Source organism: Pleurodeles waltl, chromosome 4_1 (genome assembly GCF_031143425.1).
Source record: "Pleurodeles waltl isolate 20211129_DDA chromosome 4_1, aPleWal1.hap1.20221129, whole genome shotgun sequence".
NCBI classification, from domain to species: Eukaryota; Metazoa; Chordata; class Amphibia; order Caudata; family Salamandridae; genus Pleurodeles; species Pleurodeles waltl.
The window spans coordinates 366,836,705-366,849,340 of NC_090442.1; the positions used below are offsets into that span (position 1 = coordinate 366,836,705).

General features: G+C 44.4%; 1 protein-coding gene across 1 annotated transcript in view; it reads left to right on the forward strand.

The window, feature by feature from the left end:
• Positions 1-12,636, forward strand: part of LOC138287752 (solute carrier organic anion transporter family member 1A2-like) — a 670,615-nt gene that overhangs the window by 545,630 nt on the left and 112,349 nt on the right. The window contains exon 13 of the mRNA XM_069228525.1: positions 6,273-6,337. Within this exon, the coding sequence (XP_069084626.1) occupies positions 6,273-6,337 (65 nt within the window). The remainder of the gene's footprint in view (positions 1-6,272; positions 6,338-12,636) is intronic.

Genomic DNA, 12,636 nt, shown 5'->3' on the forward strand with positions numbered 1-12,636 from the left:
AAAACTTATACTGCTTTCATTGTCATTTATATGTGAGACTGAATTGTGAATGAGAGAACCGGATGCGACCTGAGTGACCACGACTTCCCTGAGAAGTATGATATGTCATGCGCTCGGCTGCCCAATCATCTCTACCTTTCAGGAGAGATGAGCCACTGCTAGTTAGCCGGAGCAAAACCCGGATTTGGAGTGACACTGTTAGCCTGAGCAAAACCCGGATTTGGAGCGACAAGTGTCACCCACCGTAGGTCAGACTCAGTCTCCCACACTGTGGACGATTTTGCTGCTCAAAATTCAGTAGTCTCATTAGAATAATGAGAGCCTACGCGACAGAACCTGCCATCTTCAGCAGTTCACCCACAGGAGGGTATACATTAAAAGGTTGTGCTTCGTTGGAGAAGAAATGTGGTCAACAAACTAAGGAATATCTTCTATCACAGGTAGTTTGAGATATTCAAAATGCAAACAGATGCATGCATCAGAAGTACTGGATTACACAAGGAAAAATGTGAATGATCCATTGAGAAAGACAAAAGGGGCTATAGAGGAACAAATAGTGAAAGACATGCTAATAGAGAAGGATGAAGTTGAAGGAAAAAGAGACCCAGGAGACAGACAGCAAGAGATTGAAAAGGGGTATAAGTCAAAGCAGCAACCTAGGTGAACAGCTTATAGAAAGGAATAGAGAAGAGAAAAAATGTATTCACACTGAGAGAAACAGTGATCTACTTAAAGTGAAAAAAAACTATTAGAGTGCAAGCAAGGACAAAACATGAACAATAAAAGACCAAATACAACCACCAGATGCGAATGGTCTGGTCTTTTGCAAATAGTCTATTTATGTGCTGAATGTACAGTCTTCAGGTCATCACCTTTCAACAGACATAGAAGGATGAAAAGCTGAGTTGATGTATATCTCTATTAATAGGATTTTAAACTTATTATGATCATTATTATTATCATTATATGTAGTAATGGCAACAAATGATTTTGATATCGTTTAAATTAACAACAATAACAAATGTCAGAGGGTTAGTACATTCCTTGCACTTCTTAACTTGCTAAATAAAAAACCCTTCATTGTTTTAAAATACCAAAATGTATATACCTATAAATATTTAGTAACACATAGTTAAAGTTGAAGCAAAACTATGCATCTTCAATGCATTCCTTTCCCCATTGCTGGATACTCAGCTGGCAGGAATCTGCCGATATCTTGAGATTCAAAATCTGTTATGGTAGGAACCTTTCTCTCATTGTCACTTCTTATCAAGGAGGCAACTCAAGGTCAACTTCTCCCAGCATTAGAAAGTTAAAAATTGAGCTTACATAGCTCTTCGTGGTGACAGAGATCAAGTTGTAAAAGTGCAGTTGCAACTGGAGAGGCCTGTACTCCTACACAACAAAGAGGATAACCCGCCCTCTGCAGGAGTTTTACATTTTGATTACCTGCTAAGTTGAGCTCCAGTCTCATCCCCTGCCAGGATTCTACTCATTATCAGTGATGGGCCTCCACAGGGCTATCATACAAAAACTCACAGACGGAATAAATTGGCGTCTTTTATAAAGCATAATAATTAGAAGCGAGTACTGAAGGCCTGACAGATAGGTTGAGAAGCCAAAACCACAAGAAGAGTGACCTAGTATTACACATACTTGCCAATCCTCCCTAAGTGTAGTAAAAATAATTATTTGAGGGTAGAAATGGATTGTTTGCCACTGCCAGACACCCCCCCAGTGTATCCTTTTCCTGTGTAATTAAGGCACAATGAACACAGGGGCATTTTACTTACACAACGCAGGACAGCAAGCAAAGTTGATATGTCACATTTCTGCTGTGTCCTAGTGCTGACGTGCTGTGTGCTACCTAGCACCAGTGCAGGCACCCTTGCACAATAGTGCAAAGATGCCTGCCTTATAGACAGAATTGTTTTTGGAGAGCAAGGCATACCTTCCTCATACCTTCCAGCACAAAAACAATCATTAAAGACATAGGCCTTCACCGCCGGGAGGCCGCCAATGTGGCCGCACACCTGCCGCGGGCATTTGGAGATCCACGCCGGCCCAGCGGGGATCACGGCCGCAACACAGGAGCCGGCTCCAAATGGAGCCGGCGGTGTTGCGGCTGTGCGACGGGTGCAGTTGCACCCGTCGCGCTTAAGCTGCACGGGGCTCTGTCAGGGGGCCCCGCGACTCCCCGTACCGCCAGCCTTTTCCTGGCGGTTCAAACCACCCGGAGACTCGTAATCCCCTGGGCAGCGCTGCAAGCAGTGCTGCCCTGGCGGATTACAACCGCAGGGGCCATTGTGGCAGGAAACCGCTGGCCCAGGCAGTGCAATCGCGGCGCTTCCGCCGCGGTCAAAATACACAAGATTGCACCGCTAGCCTGTTGGCGGTGCAATCGCCAAAACAGCCCTGGCGGCCTTTGACCGCCAGGGTTGTAATGACCCCCATAATCCTATTTCTATGTGTGATGCTGAATGCAACAGGCACAGAAAGAAGAAGTAACAACGAGAAATAAAGAGATTTCTCCTTGTTACGCCTGCTTCAGGTAGTCATACTTTTTGATGCATACCCAGGTTTACTAGCTTTAGTAAATCTGGGAAAGCAATGGAATTCATGTGTGGCTGCATGAAACATTTTGTCTCAGTACACAACGTAGCAGAAATACTGATCACTAATGAACAAAGATGGGCGTACTGCTTAAAAATGTCAGGTGTGGGCCTTGACGCTGAGATACTGTAGCTACAATTGTGTTCAATTGTTGTGCATATTATGACTCAGCACATGAAGCGTTACTTGGTGCCTAAAGAGCCCTTTTAATATGTCAAATACAAGCCTTTTGGATATTCAGCAAGGTAAATAAATTAGAAATTCTGCCCTTCTGTATTATCCCCTGGTTTAGTTGCCTTTTTCCCCTTGCAATGATAGAGGCACCGCGTTCAAGCCAATTGAAATGATGAGATCTGTTGTGGGAATATAGGGAACTACGTTTCCTATCATGCCAGGGACTAGCACTGAGATAATCACATCATGCGTGTTCTAGCACTCTAGAGTACTACACCCCTTATGAGCACAGGCTTTTGCTTCCTATCTTGGAGCAGGCATACGCCAGGAAGCACTATGTGCACAAAGTGCATAATTATTTAATTTGGTGCAAGGGACCGGCACTGAGAGAATCGCATTATCATGCGATGTTCTAATCCAACAGAGTATTACCTCTATCATGAGCACTAGCTCCTGCCTCTAGTCCTGACGCTGAGCTGCACTCGGCGCAGGACGTGCATAATTATATCAGTTGATGCCTAGTAGTATAAAATGACCACTGTGTGTGGCATGCAGAAGGACCCAGGTGTTTTCAGTTAAAGGAGCGCTCAGGTGCCCCTGATGAGTGTACTTAGAGGCAATTCAAAGATAGCAATTTATCATTGGGAGGAAGATCTGCAAACAGTGGGCTGAGAGGAACACACTTTAGTGTAGTAAGTGTTGCTACAGAAGGGATAATGGCTAGTTCATTTTTGAATGAAGATTATGGCAGTCCTAACTCCACTTTTTTATCCACTACTCTGACCCAGATCATGTCTACTAGGGTTCCTGTGTCCTTCCTTCATGGTGGTCAGTTGAGCCTTGGCGTGGATATGAATATTGTTCAAACATTTCACAGCGTAACACCGCACGTATATTGCAAGTGTGTGTGATACTCGAGTGGTGTGCAGTTACATAATTATACTGCATGTGGTTATAGTTTTTAACCTCTATGTTAGACTTGCCATTCAAGTCCCATTTTGTCTGTCTATGGCTATGTGAGATACCTCCTCACTATCTTCCCACAGATTACCAGAGGACCTGCGAACAACGGCTGTTGCAAGTTTTGTTGCACTGTGTATGCAAGTGGTGTATACTCCAGGAGGATCCGGTGCACGTCCTCATGAATGATGTGGACTATTAGGAGCCACCGTGGCAGAAAAATTTCAACACTTTAGTGGTGTTGGGATATGTTAGAAACTGGGTCTCTAGTACAGCTTTAAGAGTTCAGTTTGGGGAGTAATCACTACAATTGCGATTGCATGTGGCCAGGAGGAGCGCATAGCAGAGCACAATCTGACCTCTGACATGAAAGTGCTGGAACAACAAGACAAGGTCAGTCCCACTCACCGGAATAAAAGACAGTTGGACACTCTGAGGGGGCAACTGGAGCTCATTGAACGAACAAGGCTGAGAGATCCCTTTTGGCATTCAAACAACACTACTATGAAGGGGGTAACAAGCTGGGTACAGTACTGGTGCACAGGCTGCGGCAACAGCAAAATAAGGCACATATAACTAAGCTCCAGAAATACGATGGATCCTGTACAGTCACAGAAAGTGGCAAACGGAATGAACTCTGCGCCTACTACCAGACCCTCTATGGTAGTGATACAACGTCGCAGGAGCAGATCGTGCAAACCCGAGTGCTTTCGACTGGACACAATTGGAGTCCATACATAGAGAGAGAGAGGCCTTTGAATCCTCTATCTCAACAAAGAGATACGCCTCGCGCTACGAGCACTTCCCATAGGCAGGGTGCTGGGGCGAGATGGATTGCCGGTGAGTTTTTACTGACTGTTTCTTCCTGAACTGGAGGCCCATTTGCTTAAACCATACTACACTTTTCTCAGAGGTCACAGGGCCCACTCCCACAATGGCGGGTGCTGAAATCTTGCTAATCCCCAAGCCGGAAAAGGACCCTACGTACTGCGCCTCTTATCGCCCCATCGCCCTCCTCAATACCGAAGCCAAAAACACCTCTCTCCCTAGCCCAGTGGCTCACTCTTCTCCGACACGCCATGGCTATTGAGCGAATATCGCATAGTCTGTCCCTTACTGATGAACAAATTCAGGCTAGATGGCAGGCTTTGATACGCTATCTTTCGCGCATAGAATTTGTTTGCTTTAATCTATCCCGGTTCAGAGCGTTACAACTCCTTCACTGACACTTTGCTACCCCCACACTTGGCACCTCATCGGCTAGGCCTGCCAACAGCACTATATAGACATAAATGGGGTTACACACCATGTGCCTAGTGGCTCACGATATCATCCCTACATTATAAGACCTGAACAATGTGTTGCTGCCGTCTGCTGTTTTTTTTTTTTTTTTTATTGAAAATTATTCCATTTCTCCCTTGTCCCTTTGTAGGCTCAGACAGCCTGGAATAGAATTAGCGATATATGCAATGTTTGTACCTGAATATGAGACTATGCTACCCGATGTTCAATATGCTTATATATTGCTTGCCTGAATTGAAGCGCTTACTGTCCTCAGTGCAAAGCTTTGTACATATTAAATTTTATAAACAGATTCTAAACAGAGTAAACAGACAATTGGATAGGAACTAATATTACCGTGTTAAGTGGAGAGAGCACAAGCACTTTATCACTGGTATGATATTATTTCTATTTCCCCAGACTCGCTTCGCTGTAAACGTCTCCAATGTGTTGCAAAAACAGTTTAATAAACCTATCTGTCGCTCCAAACAGTTTCAAATATCTCTAAGATGTAATATTTGCATTCGATGATGGACAGACCAGTAGAGCTTGGCCTGCCACCAGGCGGCGTAAGCAGAGGGCAGATCTGCAAACACAGCGTACCATATGCATCTGCATGATTTTTTGCTTCAGGTGACAATGCATAAATGTGGCCAATGTCACTCACACACACACACAATATGCCCAACCAAGCCAGTGACATACACACCTGTTACAAATCGCATTTATCTCCCTTACACAATAGAGAATAATTGAGCTTAGAATGTGCTGAAAGTAAAAACGCTTTAAAAACTCGGCATGTTTCCATCGTTCCCACATTTTAAATGAACACTCTTCACTGTCACTAAGTAAATAAAATGTGCATTTTATTTACTCAGCCAAGGCACACTGAACGTTGCTGTTGAGATGCATATAAGTAGCTCAGTAGTACTCTTCAACTTGCTGATCACTTTTCCCTTACACGTTCCTCTGCTCCCTGCCAATAAAGCCTTCAATTAAGATGAAATGGTTTTCTTGGAAGAAAGGGTTTTACTGGCCACTGTCTCCTGATTCTCGGGTGGTGTGCCAAGTTATGAGGCTGTTCACATTTCTGATATTAATTTAGGATTGAAAAGTAGTCAGATATTTGCAGTTTGGCACTTTGCATTTCATAGACTTCCATGGCCGTTTCTTGTATATTTATGTATAAACTAACTGCAATACCCTTGTGCATATTGAACATTTAAGTGTGTTCTTTTCCATAGGAACCTGAAGCCAGAAGAAAAATCCCTCGGCTTAGGTCTTCACTTATTAGCAGCAAGATCTCTGGGTAAGACCAAGTTGTTCAATGATGCATATATTACAAATATTTCTAAAATGTCTACTTTTAAGTTAAATTTATGAAGGACATTACTTTTGTGATTTTCTTTTACGGAAGTAAAACTTGTCTAAAGATGGGCAGACCCTTTGCCCTTGATCTGGTATTAAATGTAAACTTCACTGTATTTTCGTGTAGTTGCAACTGTATAGTGGTTCATACCCTAGATAAGGCACAAACGTGAGTTGGAACACTATTTTGTACTTGATTGGAAGGATGTGGGAATCGCAGTGTGGCCTAGGTTCGAATAATTTTACGTGATCATCTGGTACACTTATCTTGTTCTATGTAGCACTGCTTAAGCGTGCAGAGTAAGCAGGAACCCTTAAGGTATCTTTTAGTGCTGACCTGGCTGGAAGACTTTAATTGTGAATGCGGGCAGCCTGTGTGGGAAGTGTGTTTTGTTGTGCATCAAGAGAAACGGCCTCCTTCGTAAGCTGCTAAGCAGTGGCGTACTAAACTTTGACCCCCCCCTGAAAAGTCACTTGAGGGGCCCCCTCCCCCCTGGACCCAGTCAGGGGCCTGCCACTCATGCACAGTGTTCTGCGATGAGGGGGCACCTGGAGCTTGTGCACTCCCCAAACCCGGGGGCTGCAGGGGCCTTTGTTACACCACTGCAGCTAGGATGTTGTAGCTGCACTTATGAATCAAGGTGAGATATGATTGCAAATGTGTTCATGCATACTATCTGCAGATCAGTTTGGAAGCTAATTCTTAGGTGAGTATGTCTAGACACAATTAGGGGCATACAACGCAGTGCAGCAATCAAAGTTGCTGTATTGCAATGTGTTAGACCTGACATCCTTGGTGTGGTCTCCCCTAACTTTTTACCTCTGCTTCCCAGGTTGCTTCTGTGTGCTGGACTCTGTTTTTGCTGTTTTTGTTACTCTGGGCACTTTACCACTGCGGACCAGTGCTAAAGTGCAAGTGCTCCCTATGTTAAATTGTATCTGTAATTGGATTTTCCATGATTGGCATATTTGATTTACTAGTAAGTCCCTAGTAGAGGTGCCTAGGGCCTGTAAATGAAATGCTACTAGTGGGCCTGTATCACTGGTTGTGCCACTCACATGAGTAGCCCTATAAACATGGCTTAGACCTGCCACCGCAGTGTCTGTGTGTGCAGTTTAAAACTGCTAACTCGACCTTGCATGTGTACCCACTTGCCAGGCCCAAACCTTCCCTTTTTATACATGCAAGGCACCCCTAAGGTAGGCCCTAGGTAGCCCCTTGGGCAGGGTGCAGTGTATGTTAAAGTTGGGACATGTACTGATGTGTTTTACATGTCCTGACAGTGAAATACAGCCAAATTCGTTTTTCACTGTTGAAAGGACTAGCTGTCTCATAGGTTAACATGGGGGCTGCCTTTAAATATTCTTAAAGTCTAGTTTCCCTTTGGGAGTAGAAGAGATGTGGAGTTTGGGGTCTCTGAACTCAAAATTTAAAAATACATCTTTAAGTGAAGTTGTTTTTTAGATTGTTAGTTTGAAAATGGCACTTGTAGAAAGTAGGCATTTTCTTGCTTTAACCATTCTGTGACTCTGCCTGTTTGTGGATTCCCTGTCTGGGACAGACTGACAGTTGGACTGTTTGTGAATCTCCTCTAGACAGTGACACAAATTGAGCTGGGGTGTAGCCTGTATATCCTGATGAGCCTTCTAGGCTAGAGTGGAGGGAAGAGTGTTCACTTACACCTGAATGGGCTGTGTCTAGGGCCTGGACTGGGCAAGACAGGATCCTGTAAACAACAGAGACTTTTATTTGAAGTTGGGCAACTTCAAAGGCAGAAAGGGATATAAGTAGTGGGCCAAAAACCCCAGACTTTAGATTTCTTCAAGATTTGCTTCTGGAACCAAGATGAAGCTCTGCCAAGGAGAAGAGCTGAAGAGCTGAGGAGAGGTGCGGCCCCTGCCTGTACTTTGTTAGGCTATCCTGCAGTTGCTGCTTCTGCCTGTGAAAGGGGACAAAGGTTGGACTTTGTTGTATATTCTCGCTTGCAAAGAAACTCAAAGGGCTTGGACTGAGCTTGCCCCCTGTTCTGAAGTCTCAGGGCCATCAAAGACTTCCTCTGCCAGCACCTGGACTCTCTGCTGAGACTCCTGCCCTGCCAAGTGGTGCTTATTCCAGTCCCTGGGCCCTTGAAAGGAAAAGCTGGTGGAAAAACCAAGAAAAACCAAGTAAACCAACTTCGGATGACTCCATACCGACACTGCTGCCGAATCCTGTGACGCCGCCTCCAACCAAAGCTGTGGTCCTTGCTGGTACTGTATCTGGGGTTCCGTGTGACTCCGTGACCGGTGCCATTAGCGTCAGATTGTTGGGAACAACTCAGTCACAATGCAGTGATATCACCTAATCGAAGCATTTGTGTTTCTAAGTGCTATTTTAGTGTTTAATCTTTAAAAAAATCATAACTTTGCATCTGTATTTTGGATTTTTGTTGTTTTGATCTTGTTTGTTGAGATAAATATTGGCTATTTTCTAACCTGGTGTTGAGTCACTTTTTGATGTTTTCACTGTATACCTGTGTGCGTTGGTACAAATACTTTGCACATTGTCTCTAGGTTAAGTCTTTCAGCTTGTGCCAAGCTACCGGGGGATGAGTGGGAATTAACCAGGTGTGTTTCTCTATTGCTCTGACAAGAGTGAGGGTCATGTAGGAGGCTGGCCCTTTATGTATTGTGCAAATCTAGGCACTCTATGGAGTGGGTCCAGGCAACCACACGTTGGTTTCTAGGGGTAAAAATCTGACCACCTAATGCTCCAATTTTTAAGTTAACTGGTCGAGCAGTTAAGCTAATCCAGGAGATGTGCTAAGCATTTGTTGTATCCACAAATCCAATCATGCACCACACATACTCAAAGAACAACTCGAGACCAGAATTTATAAAAATACTTCAGACTTTTATACAAATTTTAAGACCAATATCTTTAAGATACGTTAAGCACTTTTTGAGATATGACTTTTCAAACTTTTAATAAAGTTAGTCTTTCTCTGCGTAATTATGCACCATAGGAATCAATAGACAGTCACTTTTAAAAATACATTAAAAATCATACAGTTGGGTTACCAGTCTCTTCTTTTGCACATTAATCGCAGCAGTCAGTTGGCACACTGTGCCAGCTGGAGAGCCTCGGGCGGCTCCCAGTTCTAGTGGGAGCAGAGCTGGAAAGTCTCTTGGCACAGGGCCACTTGGAGGGGCCACCTGGAAAAGGAGCTGGTTTGCAGATTTAAAGGTGGTGCTTTTGGGTCCCCTTTGACTGTCAAGGTCGCAAGGAGTTAGGGACCTGGGGCACACAGCCGATTCTGCGATGCAGGGCTCAGGGCTCTGGATGCTGTGTGCAAAGGGCCACTTTGGAGCTGGAGGTAAGTCGCCTTCTGGGGGATTTGGAGGATGATGAGGGCACTCTGGGCAGAGGTCCAGGGTGTCACTGAAGTCCCTCAATTAGGTCTTCCTCCGGTCCAGTTGCAGCTCTGGGTGAGCTGTTTTTGGTGGTGTCTGACATGCACTGACCACTACCTGGGGTATTGGCACAACTCGGTCACGGGAGGGTACTGTGCTATCAAATCGACACACTGGTGCATTGTCGGGTCTGGCTGTTACTTTCAGTTGCAGAGATATCAACCAGTTGGTGAAGTGACCCTCACCGGTTTGCTGGTTCCTCGTCAGTTTCTTTGGTTTCTTTTGTGGTGCCTCCACTCAGGAGGGAGATTGCAGGCTATTTGCTAAGCCTAGAGGTCCTTGGGGTCTTTTGAGGTCGGTCCAGTAGTCAGCTGCTCTGCAGCAGAGATTGTTGGGACTCTGGTGCAGCAAGCAGGAGTCTTGAAGCCTCTTCTGGTGCAGCAGGTCCTCCTTGCTCGTCTTGTCGGGTTCTTTGGTGCTGTCTTCTTTTCTTCCCGATGAGCCAAATTTCTTGGTTTAGGGGAGCTCACTAAATACTGAATTTAGTTGGCATTTTTGGGGGGAGCCTGGTAGTGCCCAATGGGACACTTACCCTTCAGTGGCTACACCCACTACAGTGACCACTTCCTGTGGGAAGGGTCACTTCCCTAAACCTCATTGGCTATTTTCCTGCTATCCAGCATGGAGGAAAAAGAAATAGAGGTTCCATTTCGCCTTCAAGCCCCTAGGGGTGGTGCATGCTCAGTTGGACCCCTCCTAACCTTTGAGTGGTTTCCCTCCTTTGCTCCTGCAAAAGTGGGGGTTAACAAAGAGGGAAGCCATCTGGTGCTAGCAGCAAGACTGGGGGCTCAAGTTTCAAGGGCAGTAGCCCTTTGAAGCTCACCGCCAGAAGAGTGGCTATCCCCCAGGTTTGTATATTAGCTGTCTGGAAGTGGCAGACTGGATGTAACCATTCATCAGCTATGCCAGTTAGGTTAGCTTTTGCAGGGGGCACCTCTGGGTACATTTAGGGTTAAATCCAATACTGGTACCAGTTTGGATTTATCATTCTGAGTTGTTTGATACCAAACAACCCATGGTGCAGAATGACCATCATGTAGCTTGGGAACTCGTGTTTGACCAGTATCCAGTACATATACTTAAAATGGCTGCTCTGTTCACTCACTATGTCCCAGGTTTGGCAAGGACACAATGGGGGCATATTGCTCATGCAATTATGCCCTCACATATAGTATGGTGCACCATGCCTTAGGGCTGGAAGGCCTGCTAGAGGGGTGACTTACCCATAACATATGCAGTGTAGGGTGGACAGGGCACACATGGGATGTGCCATGTCGAGGTTGTTACTTTAGGTTTGCCCCAGTTCACTCAGCCTGCAGTGGCAGTGGTGGGTGCATCTGGGGCCAGGACCCAACAGGGTGGCACAATTAGTGCTGCTGCCCTCAGGGGCCTACTCCTAATACTCCATGCCCTGGGTACTGGGGTACCCCGCAACTGGACCGGAGGAAGCCCTAATTGAGGGACTTCAGTGACACCCTGGACCTCTGCCCAGAGTACCCATTTACTAGGGACTTACAGTGATATATAAGAGTGTATCCAATTATGCCAAGCATCACAACAGATTTAGGGAAAGAGTTCTGGCCCAGGGAACTTGGTTAGCAGGGGCCCTGGGCACTACAACTTCTAGGACATATCAACATCAGGTAAAAAGTGGGGGGCTAACCATGCAAAAAGAGGCCTCCTCTCACACTCCTTGCTTGGACAGGGGGCAACCTGACTGCCAACGAAAGACCCCATTTCTAGCACATTGCATGAAAAGAAAAGAGCAGAACATATATACTAATAATATATGGTGCTGTTTTCCTCTCTCCCTGTGGTGCCGCACTTTAGGCTGGCATGCCCCACCATACACACCCTTGCCCCATAGTACAAGGGTTAGTGTGTTCTATCAAGCATAGGCTTTGTACTGAAAGGGCAGCCCTACTCTACAAAAACTATACTTTAATATGTTTCCACTTTGTAGTTTGCTATACAGTGCAGCAGGCATGCAAAGTTGGAAACGTGGAAAGTTTTAAAACGTGCTGCACAGTTACACCTCCCTTGAGGAGGCATCAGTTTTGGAGAAAACCCCTGTCTAACAATGTTAGTAGATAGGGTTTTTTCTGATTATATTATATATATATATATATATATATATATATATATATATATATATATATATATATATATATATATATGTTTGTATGTTTATGTGTATATATATATATATACAAATGTGTATATTATTCTATGCTTCACTTGTTCATAGGTCATTGCATAGTTTCTATATAATTTGTTGGATTAGATGTGTATGACATTGTTTTTATCTTATCTATCACAATAGGTAAATATTATCTTAACTGTTTATCTACAAGCATTTGACTATTGAAATATTGAGAAAGGATAAAATAATAATGTCATAAAAGTACACTAATAGGTTCACTTCAAATACCGGAACACTTGAAAGTCTGTGTTTGTAAGATACAACGTTAAATCTCAATATATTATATTCCTTACACAGATAGTCCCTTACTATGTAATCATGTTTCTAAATTTGTATTACTTTAGTCCTACTGTAGAAGAGAAAAAAAGGAAAAAATACTCCCTCTAAAGCTTTACTGTCTCTCACCATAACCCTATACCTCTGTCAGTCTATCCTCTAGCTCCACTGTGACTTATCCCAAACCCATTCCACTATTATGATCTCAAAAATAACTCTTCATAGACTCTTCCCTCCTCTACCCCCACCGGTTCACCCAAAACCTCAGTTTACTATTATGATCACCCAGGCAGCCCTACTATATTCTC